This window comes from Coffea arabica, chromosome 11e (assembly GCF_036785885.1).
Source record: "Coffea arabica cultivar ET-39 chromosome 11e, Coffea Arabica ET-39 HiFi, whole genome shotgun sequence".
In the NCBI taxonomy this organism is placed as follows: domain Eukaryota; kingdom Viridiplantae; phylum Streptophyta; class Magnoliopsida; order Gentianales; family Rubiaceae; genus Coffea; species Coffea arabica.
The window spans coordinates 50085768-50105255 of NC_092331.1; the positions used below are offsets into that span (position 1 = coordinate 50085768).

At 33.9% G+C, this 19488-nt stretch overlaps 3 protein-coding genes across 10 annotated transcripts; all 3 read left to right on the top strand.

Annotated features, from left to right (window-relative positions):
• The first annotated feature begins 2809 nt into the window (after positions 1-2809).
• LOC113718798 (UDP-glycosyltransferase 74F2-like) lies at positions 2810-18703 on the top strand. Of its 4 annotated transcripts, none has more exons than XM_072072988.1 (3): positions 2810-2935; positions 16341-17006; positions 17880-18703. In XM_072072988.1, exons 2-3 carry the CDS (start codon positions 16368-16370, stop codon positions 18609-18611), a joined length of 1371 nt encoding a protein of 456 aa, XP_071929089.1. In that variant the 5' UTR covers positions 2810-2935; positions 16341-16367; the 3' UTR covers positions 18612-18703. The 4 variants fall into 4 exon arrangements, with proteins under 4 accessions (XP_071929089.1, XP_071929091.1, XP_071929090.1 ...); XM_072072990.1 differs by lacking the exon at positions 2810-2935 and adding an exon at positions 13966-14108; XM_072072989.1 differs by lacking the exon at positions 2810-2935 and adding an exon at positions 13967-14096 and having other exon boundaries at positions 16256-17006.
• Positions 5497-6126, top strand: LOC113718396 (flavonol 7-O-beta-glucosyltransferase UGT74F1-like). Its single transcript, XM_027243303.2, has one exon. It carries the CDS (start codon positions 5497-5499, stop codon positions 6124-6126), a length of 630 nt encoding a protein of 209 aa, XP_027099104.2.
• Positions 7550-12243, top strand: LOC140003895 (UDP-glycosyltransferase 74C1-like). Of its 5 annotated transcripts, none has more exons than XM_027244184.2 (4): positions 7558-7689; positions 10011-10324; positions 10420-10664; positions 11327-12243. In XM_027244184.2, coding segments are annotated over exons 2-4 (978 nt in total). In that variant the 5' UTR covers positions 7558-7689; positions 10011-10323; the 3' UTR covers positions 12059-12243. The 5 variants fall into 5 exon arrangements, with proteins under 5 accessions (XP_071928765.1, XP_027099985.2, XP_027099981.2 ...); XM_027244185.2 differs by having other exon boundaries at positions 7575-7689; positions 9985-10324; XM_072072664.1 differs by having other exon boundaries at positions 7550-7689; positions 9980-10664.
• Positions 18704-19488: the final 785 nt, after the last annotated feature.

Genomic DNA, 19488 nt, shown 5'->3' on the forward strand with positions numbered 1-19488 from the left:
AAATTGAGTCAGTCATATTGTAATCAAATGTAAGCAAATTTAATTATGAATCCAGTCTAACCAAAAAAAAAAAGCACTGAACATTATCTCTAAGTATTTAATGAGGTTATCAAACACCTCTAAATTTTGAAGTTTTCACTGTAATCCAAAACACAAGTTAGTAGTAATATGAATACATGGATAGTATACTCTAAAACATGATGCTTTTATGAGATGCATGGGCTGTAAGACTGTCAACAGATTGGGCCTTAACTTAGATTCGATCCGTTTTTTAGGTTATAAATAGATAGTACATCCATTTACTCGAACTTGTTTTGTTTATAAGTTGAACGCGCAGGTTATGGATTTATATATTTCGATCCATTTTGAATCAGGATTCGATCAGTATAAATATTTTAATTAAAATACTATATATTAATTAAATTTTATTACTAATCCACTCATTTTTTCTAAAAAAGATTTTCTAGAAATCGAATAATTGTTAGAATTAATCCGATTGTATTGTTTATATTTAAATAAAACTTTAAAATTATTAAAGAATTATTGTATTAAATTAATCTAAAAATCCAAAAATGCCTAACCTAGATCCTGATCCAGCCAAGTTTGAATTCTAAACTATATATTGAGAATTGTCTTGGTTTGGTTCCCAATCATTTTATTACATGTCGGATCCAAATGTGGAATTACCAATTTCAACTTGAATCCGACCCCTTGACACCTTTAGTGGGTAAAAATCAATATATCCTTAAATAATGCCAAAAAAAATTATAAAAGTAAATTAACGATAGTAAAATAATAACATCTCTAATCTCCATGATTCGTAAAATATTAGTATCTCTCTTTTTAAAAAAAAAAATTGAACAATATTAACATCTCTAATATCCATCATTTTATTCGAGAATGATGACTCATTGGCATGTGAGAGCATACTAAAAGAGCTACTATTAGTCAATCTCTAAAATCCTAGATACTTAACTATCTATACTCTTTTGGATTTAACTATTATTGGCCCCTGTCGGGGTTTCTATCCCACATCGGCTTTGGGGGGGTTGGGATTTGGGTAGTTAAGTCCCTGGGAGCAATCCAAGAGTTGCCGGCTTTTGGGCAATGTTTTAAAACCCGGACCGTCAATTGAATCGGTGAGGTGAAAGGGTCGAGGTTCAACCGGTCGGACCGGTTCAACCTCGATTCAATGAATTTTTTTAAAAATAATTTATATAAATATATATATGCACAAAATAAGACATGCAATGGACTAATTTAAAACTTTATATGATGAAAAGTTCACTATTTTTGAATAATTTGGATTTTCAAAAATAAATTATTTAAATTATAAGTTAAAATAAATAAATTTCATCTCAATTTCAATTATATCTATCAAAAAAATCTTAAATCCAACCCAAAAATATCACAATATTTTGAAATTATACAAATTCACGTCTATGAGAATTTGATATTGTGAACTTAAATTTTAATTTACGTCTTTGAGATTTAAAGATTGTAATTTAAAAAAGAAAGTTTGGAGTTCGAAAGAAGTTAAGAGAATTGAAAATAGAAATGCAAACTTGATAAGAAACAAAAAATGAGATAAAAGTGAGTGGTTGTGGCATTAAATAATTTGGGTTAAAGAAAAATAATTCTTTTTTAACTTTTTCCAATTTAATGGGCAAAAACAAAATTAAAAGATAGAAGAAAACATCAATAAATTAGAACTAATGAGGTTTGATTAAAAATGGAGTGACAAAAGAAAAGATGAGGGAGAAAAGAAAGAGTTGAAGATTAAAAAGAAATAGTCATGAGAGGATGAGATTTTGTAAGAAAAATGGAAAAATGAAATATAGATGTTTGTTTTATATAAATAAGTTATCAAAAAAAGCAAATAAGATGTGATGGTGCAATGGTTACTACATTGGTCTTCTATTACAAAGGTTTTGAGTTCAAATCTTGATAGAAGCATTTTGCAAAAAGTAAAAAAAATAAAATAAAATAAAATAAAATAAAAATAGGAAAACTCAAAAACCGGTTCGATCCGGTTCAACACGGTTCACCGGTTTTCCCGATTTTTACCGGGTTTGACCGGTTCTCTGGCAAAGTCAACCAGAGCATAGAACCGGACCGGTGCCATGGCCGGTTCGCGGTTCAACCGGTCGAACCGGCCGGTCCGGTCCGGTTTTCAAAACATTGCTTTTGGGTTGACTTCTGGGATTAGGTTTAATTAGTCAAATTTTCGTTTCTCGAAAGAAGGATTTAACTATTATTTTCTCGAAGTATAGGTCACTTATATCGGGTCTCTTTCTAATTAATCAAACTAATCAATTGTTAAAAAAATCATCAGCCATCACCTTCACAGTAGGCTCCACTGACTGTTGATGATTCAAAATCGTGTGCAAATTTGATTCTAAAAGCCCCACCAATCACATTTCTTCTGTGGCCACTGGCCATTTGGTCCGATGGTCATCACCCTCTTTGGTGATGCTGGAGGTCAAGGATTCAACCCCTGCCTCTCACAAATTTGCCACTTTATGTGGCTGGTCTTCTGCCCCCACGGGATAGCTCGAGCGGTCCGCTCCCCCTCCTTAGGGTATGGCGACCTTCCTGGTTTGTCCAGGATTCGAGTCTCGCTGTTAACGTGCTCAGTGTGGAGTGGGACCTCCTCTCCCGGGTCGCAGGGGATTAGTCGAACCCCGTAAGAATTGACCCGGACACCCTGTGTTGACAAAAAATAAATAAATAAAAAATCACATTTCTTCTGTCAAATGACACTAATCTTCTGATTCCATTCTTCCCAACTTTTCCTTTAGATACCACATCATCTCCCCGCCTCTCTCCCCTGAGTCTTCATCACTGAAAAACCCGATCCAAACTCACAAGGCTGAGACAAAAAAGGAGTTGCTGTATTGTTTTCACAACCATCAGAAGCTAGCTGAGCTCCGATGTAAGTCTTTATATAGCTCAATGGAAGATTACTTCTTTTCTTTTCTTCCCTTTAAATATTCTGCTAAATTTATGGAAGATGCTATTTTTGGTCGAAGCTGCCGTTTCTGGTTTTAGTAATTTGTGTTGGTGAAGAAAGGAGAAGAGCAGATTTTTGTTTTAGGCTAAGAATAGAAAAGGTACAGGTATTGCGACAGTTGAGTTAGTTTGCGTCAGATTGTTGGCGGTCCGGATTGGGCTGTGGTTCACGCGAAAAAACAAAAAATTCTGAACCATTTATCTTTTGTTTTCGGTGGGGGTTAAAAAAATGAGTTAAGTTACTCCATATTTGAATCGAGTTCGATTTAATAAGAATTAGTTTGAATTTGGTTTGTTAATTAATTAAACCAAACTTACATAATGTTTTGTGTTTTATAAATTTTCAAACTCGATTCGAACTTGATTTTATTAGCATTTTTATGCTAATTTTATTAACATGAAATGATAATTTATAAGTAAAAATTACAAGCTACTTGAGCTCAATTTGATCTCGATTCGATAAAAGCTGGTCCAAGTTTGGTTTGAAAAATTAATAAGCTAAACTTGAACACATTTTCAACATTATTAGAATAATCAAACAAATTTAAATATTAAATTGTTGTACATGGTTAGACTCAGTTGTAGTGCTACATTTGAGAGTCATCTAAGTTGGGCCACATTTGGTGCGACCCATTTAGGCCCAGATCAGAGTGATCTGGAGGTTTTTATATTTTTTCGTCTCCCTAAGACCGGATTCTATTTAGCTTTGGGCCACTTTTGGCTAAGTCTTGACATACAGACAACGCTTGAAAGTTCAATTCTCCTATTCCTAATATTTTGATTAGTCCTTATTAGGTGTTTGGTTCGTATTTCGGAATCAAAATTGGAGCCTCAATTATAAACCTCATCATGGATGTGGTTTTTGTTCATCTGCCCTCACGATTTGGCATTGGAATGGGTTTCATTCCACTGAAGAGTTTATCAACTTTTTTATTTCGAAGCAAGAGTTAATCAACTTGAAGCGCAAGTGGGACACGATAAAAGATAAAATCTATTACTTTCATTACCATTTAATGATTTCCATTTTGGTCTACCGAACAATAGGCATAGGTATCCTTAACTTTAATATATACCGATAGAGATAGCAATTAGGGCGGGTGCCCATTGAGGGCTAATGGAGCAGGGGCGAATTTTTTCCCAATTTAGAAATGGGCCCGGGGGGGGGGGGAGTATACCCCCATCCTATCCCCCACCCAGCCATCAGTTTAAAAAATTAATAAATACACATATATGTATATAATTATATATAATATTTAACTTAATTAGTTACAAACTTATAATAATGATATTATTAGTTATATGCATTATATATTGTATATTAGTATTTGTAATATAATTGATATTAGTAATTATACTAATAATTATACATGTCTACTAATAGAAATTATTAAGTAGCTATAATAAATTTATTAATACATTTATATTAAATTCCTAATTACACTTGACACAATAACACTTTTTCTTAAAAAAATACAATAATGATTTAGTGATTGTATTTATATCAAAAGTGAAAACTTGACTACTTTGGTTGTATTTATTCTATCATGTTGGATTGTATTCAAATAACTTTTGTTTGATTATTTTTATGAGTTTCAATTGTGAAATTATAATAGATCATAACTTTGTGATGTGTTAATATCTTAGTACTTGATTATTTGTTAAAATTTGACTGTAATAAAATTATATAACAAATTTTTATTAGCTCCATGGAGAAAGTAAGACTAGACGGGGAGAGCGGGGGATGGGGGCGAGGGGAACTAATGGGCAGCGGGGAGGGTGGCGGGGGAGGGATCCCCCACCCGAACCCCGCCCGATTGCCATCCCTAATTATCGACACTTAGACTAATTTACCAAAATGAGCACTCTTAATTCCAGTACAATTTTGTCCTTTTGTAACTTTACCAATTTTTAGGGATAATTGTTTATATTGGACTCCAATCATTTGGGCTGCAAACCATGGTTGGGAGCCTCGCTTGGTCCAACCAGTTAAACCCTCAACTCCTCTGCCTTCCAGTCTTGGTAAGTACAAAACCTGATGGGGTTAAAAATTGTTCAATTTGGGTAAACTCAGAAGGACCGGTGCTAGTTCAGCCATTAACCTATTGAACCAAGATTATTTGTAATGAATTTGGTATTGATCCCATTAAGTTTAAGTCGGAATTATATGCCTTACCAGTGGATGCTTGTCGTCCACTAATTAAAAAGACAATCATTTTATTTATCTTGTGATTTCTCTCGCGAATTCTTTACGTCGCTAGAAATCGTTTAAACTTTTATTTGTCTTTTTTAGTTTTCAATCTAGCTTGTCTTTTACTTTTTAAGTGGGTAAAGATACATCTATTTATTTTTACTAATTTATTTCCTTTGCTTGTTATTCAGTTTTGACCAATTGCAATCTACACATTTGACTACATTGGACTTGTGTTAGACCTATTTATCCTAACATTCCAGTCATTACTTACAAAAAAGTGAACAGCACAAGAGATGGAAAACAGGGAGAAAGACTACAAAGCTCATGTTTTGGCTATTCCATTTCAAAGTCCGGGCCACATAAATCCTATGCTTCAGTTACGTAAGAAATTCATACGTAAAGGTCTGAAAGCCACACTAGCCATCACCAAATTCACCTCCAACGTTATGTATACAAAATCAGACATAGTCCAGATTGACATAATATCAGATGGCTATGATGAAGGTGGCTTCTTTGTCGCTGACCCTGTCCCAATCTCCATGGCTCGCTTTAAAGAAGTTGGCTCACGATCAATCATTGAACTCATGACGAAGTATGAATCCTTAGGGACTCCAATTGACTTCATCGTTTATGATTCCTTGCTACCTTTTGTGCTTGAATTCTGTAAAGAAGTTGGTTTACCTGGAGTGGCTTTCTTGACTCAACAATGTGGTGTTAACTACATAATGCACCAGTTTTATCATGGAAAGTTGTCTAATCCGGTGTCTGAGTTTCCAATCTCGATTCAAGGATTGCCGCCAATTGAATCTGCAGATCTTCCTTATTTTGAGCTGGAAAAAGAGGTAACCATTCTTAGATGCTTTGTTTTCTTGTTATTGACCACTGCAAAGTTTAGTTCATTGACAATAAACTGGTACTCATGAGTATTTTGGTGCATATGTGTCTCGGTGTATGAACTAAGTTCAGTATTTCTTGTTAAATAAACAAAATATTCAGAGCAAAAACAATTTTGGGGGTAAACAATTTTTCTCATACAAGCTGGATCTAGCCAAGTACAGATCCTAAATTACATATCGAGACCCGTCTATATCCATCTCCTAATCGTTTTATTATTGAGTCCGAAATTATGTCATGAACTAAATCTATTAGCTAAGGAAAGTGCAGAAATGAATTATCTGGATTTGTTAGTAGGAGAAAGGGAAATAATTATGAAGATGAATAAGAAGAACAATAGGGAGAAGTAGAAAAGATCTGGAAAAGAGACGGGAATTTGTTATTGAAGATCAGGAAGAAAGATACCAATTCGGTTACAACTTCCCTATCCTTTCGGAACAATATGACTTGATTCGAGCCGAGCTCGTGCTCGAAAAAAATAAAAAATAAAAATTGTTTTTTAAAAAATAAATAAAATAATATTTTTTTATTAATAAATAATAAAATAATAAGGATATATATGTAATTTTACTATTAAAATTTAAAAAATAAAAAATATATATATAATTATAATAAAAAAAATAAAAAAATAAAAAATATATATACTTAAAATAAAAAAATAAAAAATATATATACTCGTGCTCGCGAGCCTAACGAGCTTAATATTTTGAGCTCAAGTTCGAGATCGATTTCGACTCGAGCCAGCTCGAACTCGACTCGAGCTGGTCGCGAGCGGCTCGATTCATTTGCAGCCCTAGTTATTCTATTCTGTACTCTTAAGGCATAATATAAAACAATTTAAAGAGGTGGAATTGGTTGTTCAGAAAAGTTAAAAATTTTTTTTTTTGGCTAAAGTTTCCCGAATTTAGAGGGAGATGATAATGTTCAAAATTTAAGCTCAGTCAATTTCTTATATTTTGTATGCTTATCATGTGTCCTAAGAGGACATAATACGAAAAAAACCTTCAAGAATTAAACTAACCATACTAAAATAATAACATCTCTAATTTCCATGATTCATGAAACATTAGTATCTCTCTCTTCTATTTTAATTAAACAATATTAACATCTCCAATCTCTATGCTTTCACTTTCTTTCTTTCGAAATAAATATTATTTAACTCGAGAATGATGACGCATAGGCATGCGAGAGCAAACCAAAAGAGCTGTTAATCAATCTCTAAAAATACTATATAGTACCTCTAATCTCTGGGATTTATTTATTTAACTATGTCGTGTCTCTCTTTCTAATTAGTCAAACTAATCAGCTGTTAAAAATTCATCAGCCATCTGATTGGAAATCGTGTGAAAATTTGATTCTGAAACCCCCACAAATCACATCTCGTTTCTTCTGTCAAATGACTCTAATCTTCTTATTCCAATCTTCCCAACTTTTGCTATAAATACCACATCTCCCAAAGGCCAAAACCCACCACCCGGGCCCCCCGGGAGTCTTATCTTCATCACTGGAAGAAGACCGATCCAACTCACAAGCCTAAGACAAAAGGAGTTGCTGTTTTCCACCCATCAAAAGCTAGCCAGCTGAGCTCCGATGTAAGTCTTTTCCGGTGTTCATTTTTTGTTTTTTTGGTGTGGTATTTTACATGGCTCCATGGAAGATTACTTCTCCTTTTCTTCTTCTTAAATTTTCCGCTAATTTTATCGAAGATGCTATTTTTGGCCGAATCTGCTGTTTCTGTTTTTAGTAATTTGTATTGGTGAATAAAGGAGAAGGGCAGATTTTAGTTTTAGGGTAAGAATAGAAAAAGCATTGCGGCAGTTGAGTTGAGTTGAGTTAGTTTGCGTCAGATTGTTGGCGGTCCGGGTTGGGTTGTGGTTCACCTGATATGATCTGAACCGTTTATCTAAGCTACTCTATATTTGAATAGAATCCGGTTTGATAAGAATTAATCCAAATGTAGTTCGCTAACTAATTAAACCAAAATTAAATAGAACTTTGTGTTTGGTAAACTTTCAAATTCCTTGAGCTTGATTTTATTGGCATAAAATAGAATTTACAAGTAAAAATTACAAGTTACTAGAGCTTGGTTCAATCTCGATTCAATAAGAGTTTGATTCGAGTTTGATTTCACAAAATTTTAAAATAATCAAACAAACTTAAATATTAGGATGTTGAATTTGACTAGGCTTGTTTATAGCTCTAATTATAAGAGTTATCTGGGTTGGGCCACTTAGGTTCGCCCCATTTTAGGCACAGATCGGATTACTTAATGCTTATTGTTGGTTTGTGAATTTTAGTGTAAAGAGTGATCTGGAGTTTTTTTTTTTTTTTTTGTGCCTCCTTTGGACCAGATCCTATTTATGTTTGGTACACATATGGTTAAGGCTTGATGGGTTATTTTCTTATGTGGAAAAAAATAATGGGTATCCTATTCCTAATATTTTGATTAGTCCTAAATACGGGTTTGCTTTGTTTCTTCGGAATCAAAATTGGAACCTGAATTCTAAACCTCATTATGGATATGGTCTTTCGTCATCTCCCCTCATTTGTTTGGTTTGGCATTGGAATGGATTTCATTCTATTGAAGAGTTAAATCAAGTTGAAACATAAGTGGGAAATGATAAGGGATAAAATTCAAGGGTAAATTACATATAATCCCCTTATGGTTTCGTCTATTACCATGTAATCCCCCTAATGTTTCAAAATATCCACTTCACTTCCCTATGATTTTATATAAAGTGGAAAATTAACAAAAAAATAGCCTATGTAATATCATTAATTGAAATATCAATAGTGTCTTTACTTAAATGCTAGATCAATCGATGGTTTAACTATCTTGTATAAAAGTATAGGAGGATTATGTGGATAAATGCAAAAATTACAGAGGGATAAAGTGGATATTTATACAAAATCATAAGAGGGGCTACAAGGAGATTAAGATTTTACCACACATGCTTTTAGAGCGTATTTAATATAAATGTCGTAACTGATTATGCATTCTGTCCATTTTTCACTTTACATAAATCTATAGGTGAGTTATGTGGCTATTTTAAAACCTTAAAGGAGGCCATCTAGCATTATGTAAAATCGTAGGAGGTATAAGTAATTTACCCAAAATTTAATGATTTCATTTTGGTTTACCGATCACTAGGTAATTAGGTATAGGAATCCTTAATTTTAATATACACTGTCGATCCTTAGACCCTAAATGAACAATCTTGCTTCCAGCTCAAAATGAGCAACCTTTGTTGGTATCATCATTATTATGTCCTTTGCCCTGCTGTAACTCTACCAATTTTTTTCAAATAATTGTTATTTTGGACGCCAATCATTTGGGGTGCAAACCATGGTTTGGAACCTAGCTTGGCCCAACCAGTTAAACCCTCAACTCCTTTGCCTTCCAATCTTGGGAAGTGTAAAACCTGATATGGTGAAAAATTGTTCATCAATTTTGGTAAACTAGGAAGAACCGCTGCTGGTTCAGCGGTTAACCTGATTGAACCGAGATGATTTGTAGTGAATTAATCAGGTCAATGGCCCAATGCAATTAGTTCCTTAAAAATTGGCTGAAATTACTCTTCATTGCATGAATGACTAAGTTTGAATTGTATACCTTACCGGTGGATGCTTGTCTTCCACTAATTAAAGACACAATTATTTAGTTTACCATACCATTTCTCCTGTGAATTCTCTACCTAGAAATCGCTTGAACTTTTCTTTGTTTTTTCAAATTTTCTATCTAACTTGTCCTTTACTTTTAGGTAAGTAAATACATCTATTGATTTTTGTTAATTTATTCCCTTTGCTTGTTTTTCAATTTTGACCAATTGAAATCTACATATTTGACAACATTGGAGTTATGTTATTTTCTGCTTGTTCCAGTTTAGTCAAATAGCTTTTGCGTGCAAAAGAGTGAACTGCAAAGGAGATGGAAAACAGAGAGAAACAGTACAAAGCTCATGTTTTGGCTATTCCATTTCAAAGTGCGGGCCACATAAATCCTATGCTTCAGTTATGTAAGAAACTCGTACGTAAAGGGCTGAAAGCCACACTAGCCATCACCAAATTCACCTCCAAAGTTTCGTTTCCAAAATCAGACAAAGTCCAGATTGACATAATATCAGATGGCTATGATGAAGGTGGCTTCTTTTTCACTGACCCTGTCCCAATCTCCATGGCTCGCTTTAAAGAAGTTGGCTCACAATCAATTCTTGAACTCCTGAAGAAGTATGAATCCTTGGGGACTCCAATTGATTTCATCATCTATGATTCATTGCTACCTTTTGTGCTTGATCTTTGTAAAGAAATTGGTTTACCTGCAGTGGCTTCCTTCACTCATCAATGTGGTGTAAACTACATAATGCACCAGTTTTCTCATGGAAAGCTGACTAATCCAGTCACTGAGTTTCCAGTCTTGATTCCAGGATTGCCGCCACTTGAACATCAAGATCTTCCTTATTTTGGCAGTAATATACCATATCATTTTGCATACGTATGTACGCAGTTCTCAAATGTAAATCAGGCGGATTATGTCCTTGTCAACACATTTTATGAGCTGGAAAAGAAGGTGAGTCTTGTAATCAGAAATTTTGTTTGATTGAGGTTCCTTTGTACTTGTATTTGTATCTCTCTGTGGCTCCATCACTTTCTTTTCTACTTTATGTTAAACACTTTCTTAGATGTCTCGGTGTATGAACTAAATTCAGCATTTCTCATGAGATAGACTAAATACTCAGAACAAAACAATTTGTGGCTTAACAAAGACATGTTCTTTGTTGAATTTCTTCAATCTGATGGGTGTGCTTGATTTATTTCTGTACTGGAAATTGCACAAGGCAGTTCCAGAGAAATGCAGGTGGGCTTTTTACTGCTTTTCAATGGGTTCCTAGTTAGGCCATAAACAGAATCTTTTGACTAGTTGAAGCTGCTGACGGATACTACTTACTAAGGAGGTTCATTAAGTGAAAATTTTGCAACTAAAATCAGACAAAGTTTTCAAACATACTATGTCAAGCATAGGACGCAGATCATTCATAGTCTTTAGAGTATCCAGAAGTTCATCTAGACTGATGAATTTGTGATTTTGATATTCCTTAGCTTCATGGAATGATGATGTATGAATGGTTTGACATTATCCTTCGTTGCTTATCTAACTCATTCAACGCAGAATCATGTTGAAGCTACAAATAATTGTAAAATTTGATCCCCCCTCTGTTTTATTTGGCACAGGTGGTGGATGAATTTTCCAAACACTTGCCAGTTCTGACAGTAGGGCCAACAGTTCCCACTTTCTACCTGGACAGGAGAGTTGTAGATGACAAAGAATATGGAATCGCTTCAGCAGACAATGACCCCTCAACATGTTTAAATTGGCTAAATAGCAAACCAGCCAGGTCAGTTATTTACGCATCGTTAAGTAGCGTGAGGTCTGCCAGTTTCGGCGAAAAGCAATTAGAGGAACTTGCTTTGGCTTTGAAGAACAGCAACTACTACTTCTTATGGGGTGTCAAACATTTTGAGGCTGAAAAGTTGCCAAAAAATTTCAAAGAAGAAGCATCTGATACAGGCCTTCTCGTCCCATGGACTCCGCAATTGGAAGTACTTTCGAGCGAGGCTGTGGGGTGCATTCTCTCACATTGTGGTTGGAACTCAACACTTGAAGCTATAAGCCTAGGAGTGCCAATAGTGGCAATGCCACAATTTATAGATCAACAACCAAATGCTAAGTTTATCCAGGATGTTTGGAAGGTGGGGATCAGAGTGAAGCATGATAGCAATGGACTTGCAACACGGGAAGAAATTGGACGATGCATTAAGGAGGTAATGGAAGGAGAGACAGGAAAAGAAATAAAGGAAAATGCTATGAAGTTTTCCAATTTGGCTAAAGCGGCAGTTAGTGAGGGTGGAAGTTCAGATACAAATCTCAATTACTTTGTAAGCAAGATGACGAGTTCCTCTTGATCATCTTGTCCTTGAGAACCCTATGTGGGTTGTATTGTTTATCTATTTAATCTTCATTGACTTGTATTTCGTGATATTTACTATGAATGAATTTTAGCTAGCATTTTTGTCGGACTAGCAATGAGCATGTGCATTGCCATGTTAGTCAAGGCATAATGCGCAATGGGTCTTCTGCTTTACTCTTATTCCATTCTTTGTCTCATTTTTTGTTATATTGCGAGGTTTTCTTTATAAACATCATATTTTAATTCTTTTTTATTTTATTAAGATCCAATAATTGTTAACTGAGTAGTGAAATTTTTTTAATGAATTTAACAAAGTTAAAAAATCAAATTACACAAAAAAAATGAGTTTTTTAAAGCATTTTCTGCTATATTTTGTGATTTCCTATTATATATTGCCTTTTGAAACCGTTGTATTTTTTTACTGTGTTAGTAGTTATTTGATAATAAAATAACAAAACAGAATTAAAATATGATATTTATGAAAGAGAAATACCAATATACTATAAAAAAGTAGGACATAGAATGGAATACGAAGTGAGATAGAAGATCCATTACACATCATCAAGAGCTGAATTTTAGGGGAATCACGAAAGGTGTGTGAGAGCTTTTTTGAGCGAATATTATTGTATGTTCAACAATTTAGCAAATTAAATATACCTTCCACTTAAAATTTTGTATACAAATTGAGTCAGTCATATATTGTAATCAAATGTAAGCAAATTCGATTATGAATCCAATCTAACCAAAAAAAAAAAAAAAAAATCACTGAATGCATTACGTCTAAGTATTTAATGAGATTATCAAACACTTCTAAATTTTGAAATTTTCACTTTAATCCAAAACACAAGTTAGTAGTAATATGAATACATGGATAGTATACTCTAAAACTTGATGCTTTTTATGAGATGCATGGGCTGTAAGGCTATCAACAGATTGGGCCTTAACCTAGATTCGATCCCTTTTTTTAGGTTACAAATAGGTAGCATATCCATTTACTCGAATTTGTTTTGTTTATAAGCTGAATGCGCTGGTTATGGATTTATATATTCCGATTTATTTTGAATCAGGATTCGATTAGTATAAATATTTTAATTAAAATACTATGTATTAATTAATTTTTATTACTAATCCACTCATTTTTTCTAAAAAAGATTTCTATAAATCAAATAATTGTTTGAATTAATCCGATTGTATTGCTTATATTTAAATAAAACTTTAAAATTATTAAAGAATTATTGCATTAAATTAATTTCAAAATCCGAAAATACCTAACCTGAATCCCGATCAAGCCAAGTTTGAATTCTAAACTATATATTGAGACTTGTGTTGGTTTGGTTCCCAATCATTTTATTACATGTCGGATCCAAATTTGGAATTACCAATTTCAACTTGAATCCGACCCCTTGACACCTTTAGTGGGTAAAAATCAATATATCCTTAAATAATGCCAAAAAAATTATAAAAGTAAATTAACGATAGTAAAATAATAACATCTCTAATCTCCATGATTCGTAAAATATTAGTATCTCTCTTTTTTAAAAAAAAAAAAAATTGAACAATATTAACATCTCTAATATCCATCATTTTATTCGAGAATGATGACTCATTGGCATGTGAGAGCATACTAAAAGAGCTACTATTAGTCAATCTCTAAAATCCTAGATACTTAACTATCTATACTCTTTTGGATTTAACTATTGTTTTCTCGAAGTATAGGTCACTTATATCGGGTCTCTTTCTAATTAATCAAATTGTTAAAAAAATCATCAGCCATCACCTTCACAGTGGAGTCCGCTGACCATTGATGATTCAAAATCGCGTGCAAATTTGATCTAAAAGCCCCACCAATCACATTTCTTCTGTCAAATGACACTAATCTTCTGATTCCATTCTTCCCAACTTTTCCTTTAAATACCACATCATCTTCCCGACTCTCTCCCCTGACTCTTCATCACTGAATAAACCGATCCAAACTCACAAGGCTGAGACAAAAAGGGAGTTGCTGAATTGTTTTCACAACCATCAGAAGCTAGGTGAGCTCCGATGTAAGTCTTTATATAGCTCAATGGAAGATTACTTCTCCTTTTCTTTTCTTCCTTTTAAATATTCTGCTAAATTTATGGAAGATGCTATTTTTGGCCGAAGCTGCTGTTTCTGTTTTTACTACTAATTTGTGTTGGTGAATAAAAGAGGAGCAGATTTTAGTTTTAGGCTAAGAATAGAAAAGGTATTGCGACAGTTTGTCGGCGGTCCGGATTGGGTTGTGGTTCACGCGAAAAAAAAAAATGAACCATTTATCTTTTGTTTTAGGTGGGGGTTAAAAAATTGAGTTAAGTTACTCCATATTTGAATCGAGTTCGATTTAATAAGAATTAATTTGAATTTGATTTGCTAATTAATCAAACCAAACTTACATAATGTTTTGTATTTTATAAATTTTCGAATTCGACTCGAGCTTGATTTTATTAGCATTTTTATGCTAATTTTATTAACATGAAATGAGAATTTATAAGTAAAAATTACAAGTTACTTGAGCTCGATTTGATCTCGATAAAAGTTGGTCTAAGTTTGGTTTGAAAAATTAATAAGCTAAACTTGAACACATTTTCAACATTATTAGAATAATCAAATAAATTTATACATTAAATTGTTGTACTTGGTTGGTTAGACTCATTTATAGTGCTACTTTTGAGAGTCATCTAAGTTGGGCCACATTTGGTGCGACCGATTTTAGGCCCAGATCAGATTGATCTGGAGGTTTTTATATTTTTTCGTCTCCCTAAGACGGGATTCTATTGAGCTTTGGGCCACATTTGGCTAAGTCTTGATAACCATAATGGGTATCTGCGTACAGACAATGCTTGAAAGTCCCATTATCCTATTCCTAATATTTTGATTAGTCCTTATTAGAGTGTTTGGTTTGTATTTCGGAATCCTATTCCCAATGGGGCAGGGGCGAATTGTTTCCCCCGTTTAGAAATGGGGCCGGGGCCCTATCCCCCACCCAGCCACCAGTTTAAAAAATTAATAAATATACATATATGTATATAATTATATATAATATTTAACTTAATTAGTTACAAACTTATAATAATGATATTATTAGTTATATGCATTATATATTGTATATTAGTATCTGTAATATAATTGATATTAGTAATTATACTAATAATTATACATGTCTACTAATAGAAATTATTAAGTAGTTATAATAAATTTACTAATACATTTATATTAAATTCCTAATTACACTTGACACAATAACACTTTTTTTTTAAAAAATACAATAATGATTTAGTGATTGTATTTATATCAAAAGTGAAAACTTGACTACTTTAGTTGTATTTGTTTTGTCATGTTGGATTGTATTCAAATAACTTTTGTTTGATTGTTTTTATAGTTTCAATTGTGAAATTATAATAGATAATAACTTTGTGATGTGTTAATATTTTAGTACTTGATTATTTGTTAAAATTTAACTGTAATAAAATTATATAACAAATTTTTATTAGCCCCGCGGTGAAAGCAGGGCTAGACGGGGAGAGCAGGGGATGGGGGTGAGGGGAATTAATGGGCAGCGAGGAGGGTGGCGGGGGAGGGGTCCCCCACCCGAACCCCGCCCGATTGCCATCCCTAATTATCGACCCTTAGACTAATTTACCAAAATGAGCACTCTTAATTCCAGTACAATTTTGTCCCTGTGTAACTTTACCAATTTTTAGGGATAATTGTTTATATTGGACTCCAATCATTTGGGCTGCAAACCATGGTTGGGAGCCTCCCTTGGTCCAACCAGTTAAACCCTCAACTCCGCTGCCTTCCAGTCTTGGTAAGTACAAAACCTGATAGGGTTAAAAATTGTTCAATTTGGGTAAACTCAGAAGGACTGTTGCTAGTTCAGCCATTAACCTATTGAACCAAGATTATTTGTAATGAATTTGGTATTGAACGTCTGATCCCATTAAGTTTAAGTCGGAATTATATGCCTTACCAGTGCATGCTTGTCTTCCACTAATCAAAAAGACAATTATTTTATTTATCTTGTGATTTCTCTTGCAAATTCTCTACACTAAAAATCGCTTAAACTTTTATTTGTCTTTTTCAGTTTTCAATCTAGCTTTTCTTTTACTTTAAGTGTATAAAGATACATCTATTTATTTTTACTAATTTATTTCCTTTGCTTGTTTTTCAGTTTTGACCAATTGAAATCTAAACATTTGACTACATTGGACTTGTGTTAGACCTACTTATCCTAACATTCCAGTCATTACTTTTAGAGTACAAAAAAGTGAACAGCAAAGGAGATGGAAAACAGGGAGAAAGACTACAAAGCTCATGTTTTGGCTATTCCATTTCAAAGTCCGGGCCACATAAATCCTATGCTTCAGTTATGTAAGAAATTCATACGTAAAGGTCTGAAAACCACACTAGCCATCACCAAATTCACCTCCAACGTTATGTATACAAAATCAGACAAAGTCCAGATTGACATAATATCAGATGGCTATGATGAAGGTGGCTTCTTTGTCGCTGACCCTGTCCCAATCTCCATGGCTCGCTTTAAAGAAGTTGGCTCACGATCAATCATTGAACTCATGACGAAGTATGAATCCTTAGGGACTCCAATTGACTTCATCGTTTATGATTCCCTGCTACCTTTTGTGCTTGAATTCTGTAAAGAAGTTGGTTTACCTGGAGTGGCTTTCTTGACTCAACAATGTGGTGTTAACTACATAATGCACCAGTTTTATCATGGAAAGTTGTCTAATCCGGTGTCTGAGTTTCCAATCTCGATTCAAGGATTGCCGCCAATTGAATCTGCAGATCTTCCTTATTTTGGTAGTAATGTACCATACCATTTTGCATTGGTAGCTGCGCAGTTCTCAAATATAACTCAGGCAGATTGTGTCCTTGTCAACACATACTATGAGCTGGAAAAGGAGGTGAATCTTGTAATCAGAATTTTTGTTTGATTCAGGTTCTTTTGTGCTTGCGTTTTTGTCTCTCTGTGGCTCCATCACTTCTTTTCTTCTTTAATACTAATCATAAATGTCTTTTTGTTTTCTGTTTTAAGGTAACCATTCTTAGATGCTTTGTTTTCTTGTTGTTGACCACTGCAAAGTTTAGTTCATTGACAATAAACTGGTACTCATGAGTATTTTGGCGCATATACGTCTCGGTGTATGAACTAAGTTCAGTATTTCTCGTTAAATAAACAAAATATTCAGAGCAAAAAACAATTTGTGGCTTAACACAGAAAGGTACTTTGTCGAATTTACATCAATAAGAAGGGCTTGCTTGATTTAATTCTGTACTGGGAATTAATATTCAGAGAAACAACAATTTGTGGCTTAACACAGAAAGGTACTTTGTTGAATTTATATCAACAAGAAGGGCTTGCTTGATTTAATTCTGTACTGGGAATAGCACAAGGCAGTTCCAGAAAAATGCAGGCAGGCTTTTTACTGCTTTTCAATGAGTTCCTAGTTAGGCCATGAACAGAATCTTTTGACTAATTGAAGCTGCCAACTGGTACTACTTACTGAGGAGGTTCATTTAGTGAAAAATTTGTGATTTTTCAGATATATTTTTCAGACATACTACATCAAGCATGGGACGCAGATTGTTTGTAGTTTATAGAGTATCCAGAACTTTATCCAGACTGATCAATTAGTGATTTTGTTTTTCCTTACCTTCATGAAATGAAGATGTATGGATGGTTTAACATTATCCTTCCTCCCTTTTTTAACGCAGAACAATGTTAAAGCTACAAACAAGTGTACAATTTGATTACTTCCCTGTTTTATTTGGCACAGGTGGTGGATGAATTTTCCAAACACTGTCCGGTTCTCACAGTAGGACCAACAGTTCCTACTTTCTACCTGGATAGGAGAGTTGTAGATGACAAAGAATATGGAGTCCTTTCAACACAGAATGACCCGTCAACATGTTTAAATTGGCTAAGTAGCAAACCAACCAGGTCAGTTATTTACGCATCGTTAAGTAGTGTGAGGTCTGCCAGTTTTGGCGAAAAGCAATTACAGGAACTTGCTTTGGCTTTGAAGAACAGCAATTACTATTTCTTATGGTCTGTCAAATCTTTTGAGGCTGAAAAGTTGCCAAAAAATTTTAAAGAAGAAACATTTGATAGAGGCCTTCTCGTCCAATGGACTCCGCAATTGGAAGTACTATCGAGTGAGGCAGTAGGATGCATTCTTTCACATTGTGGTTGGAATTCAACACTCGAAGCCCTGAGCCTAGGAATGCCAATAGTGGCAATGCCACAATTTGCAGATCAACAGCCAAATGCTAAGTTTATCCAGGACGTTTGGAAGGTGGGGATTAGAGTGAAGCATGATAAGAATGGACTTGCGACTAAGGAAGAAATTGGACGATGCATTAAGGAAGTAATGGAAGGAGAAACAGGCAAAGGAATAAAGGAAAATGCTACGAAGTTTTCCAATTTGGCTAAAGCGGCAGTTAGTGAAGGTGGAAGTTCAGAGACAAATCTCAATTACTTTGTAAGCAAGATAACGAGTTCCTCTTGATCATCTTGTTCTTGAGAACCTTATGTTGATTGTGTTGTTTGTCTATCTAATCTTCACTGACTTGTATTTCGTGATATTAATTACCAACAAAATTGAAATAGCTTTTTTTTTTTCCCAAGCTGGCAATGAGCACTTGTATTGCACATGTTAGTCATGACAAAATATATTATTTTCTTAGACTTAACTGAAGGGTTAAAAGATTTATGTAGAGTTTTAGGTGCATGACAAAATTATAAGTATGGATGTTATATCTTCTACAAGATTCATCTTTTTGTTGTACACTTAAATGTTTGCATTATAAACAATGTTGACCCATATGTTCTTGAGTACCCCCTAATTTGAATGAAAGAGTCTCAGTGTGAAACTCAGTTATAGCCCAAATTTGACATTACCAATAACATATTCTGTCTATATTAAGTAGGTACTAATATATTTGATAGTAAGAATCTACCAACTCAACTATGCTTTTTCACTATAGGGGCCACAAATTCATTAAAAGTTGGTCACTTAAATCAATCTGCTGGTTTAGAGCATTAGCCTCAGTCATTTGTTTAGTCCCAGGACATTTAGGTACTATTCAGTACAAACCTATGTTTTCAGAACCGGACCGGATAGCGACTCGCCCGAGGTCAGGGGTCAGGGGTCAATGGGTTCGACCGGGGGTCGATAGGGGTCGAACCGGATGACGTCATAAATAAAAATTATTTAAAAATTAAAATATTATATATATAATATCTAATAATATATTGATATTAATAAAGGTATATTCATATATATTTGATGTTTCAAATATATTTAACAAGAAAATACAAAGAAATTAGAACAATCAAGTAGCAATTTATATTATTTAATAAATATTAACAAGTTTAGAATTAAA

Excerpts from the sequence above, each read along its gene's own strand:
- LOC113718396 (XM_027243303.2), top strand. The coding sequence starts at position 5,497 with ATGGAAAACAGGGAGAAAGACTACAAAGCTCATGTTTTGGCTATTCCA.
- LOC140003895 (XM_072072664.1), top strand. The coding sequence starts at position 10,026 with ATGGAAAACAGAGAGAAACAGTACAAAGCTCATGTTTTGGCTATTCCA. Across the intron at positions 10,665-11,326 it reads TTTATGAGCTGGAAAAGAAG|GTGGTGGATGAATTTTCCAA; the intron begins GTGAGTCTTGTA and ends TATTTGGCACAG.
- LOC113718798 (XM_072072988.1), top strand. The coding sequence starts at position 16,368 with ATGGAAAACAGGGAGAAAGACTACAAAGCTCATGTTTTGGCTATTCCA. Across the intron at positions 17,007-17,879 it reads ACTATGAGCTGGAAAAGGAG|GTGGTGGATGAATTTTCCAA; the intron begins GTGAATCTTGTA and ends TATTTGGCACAG.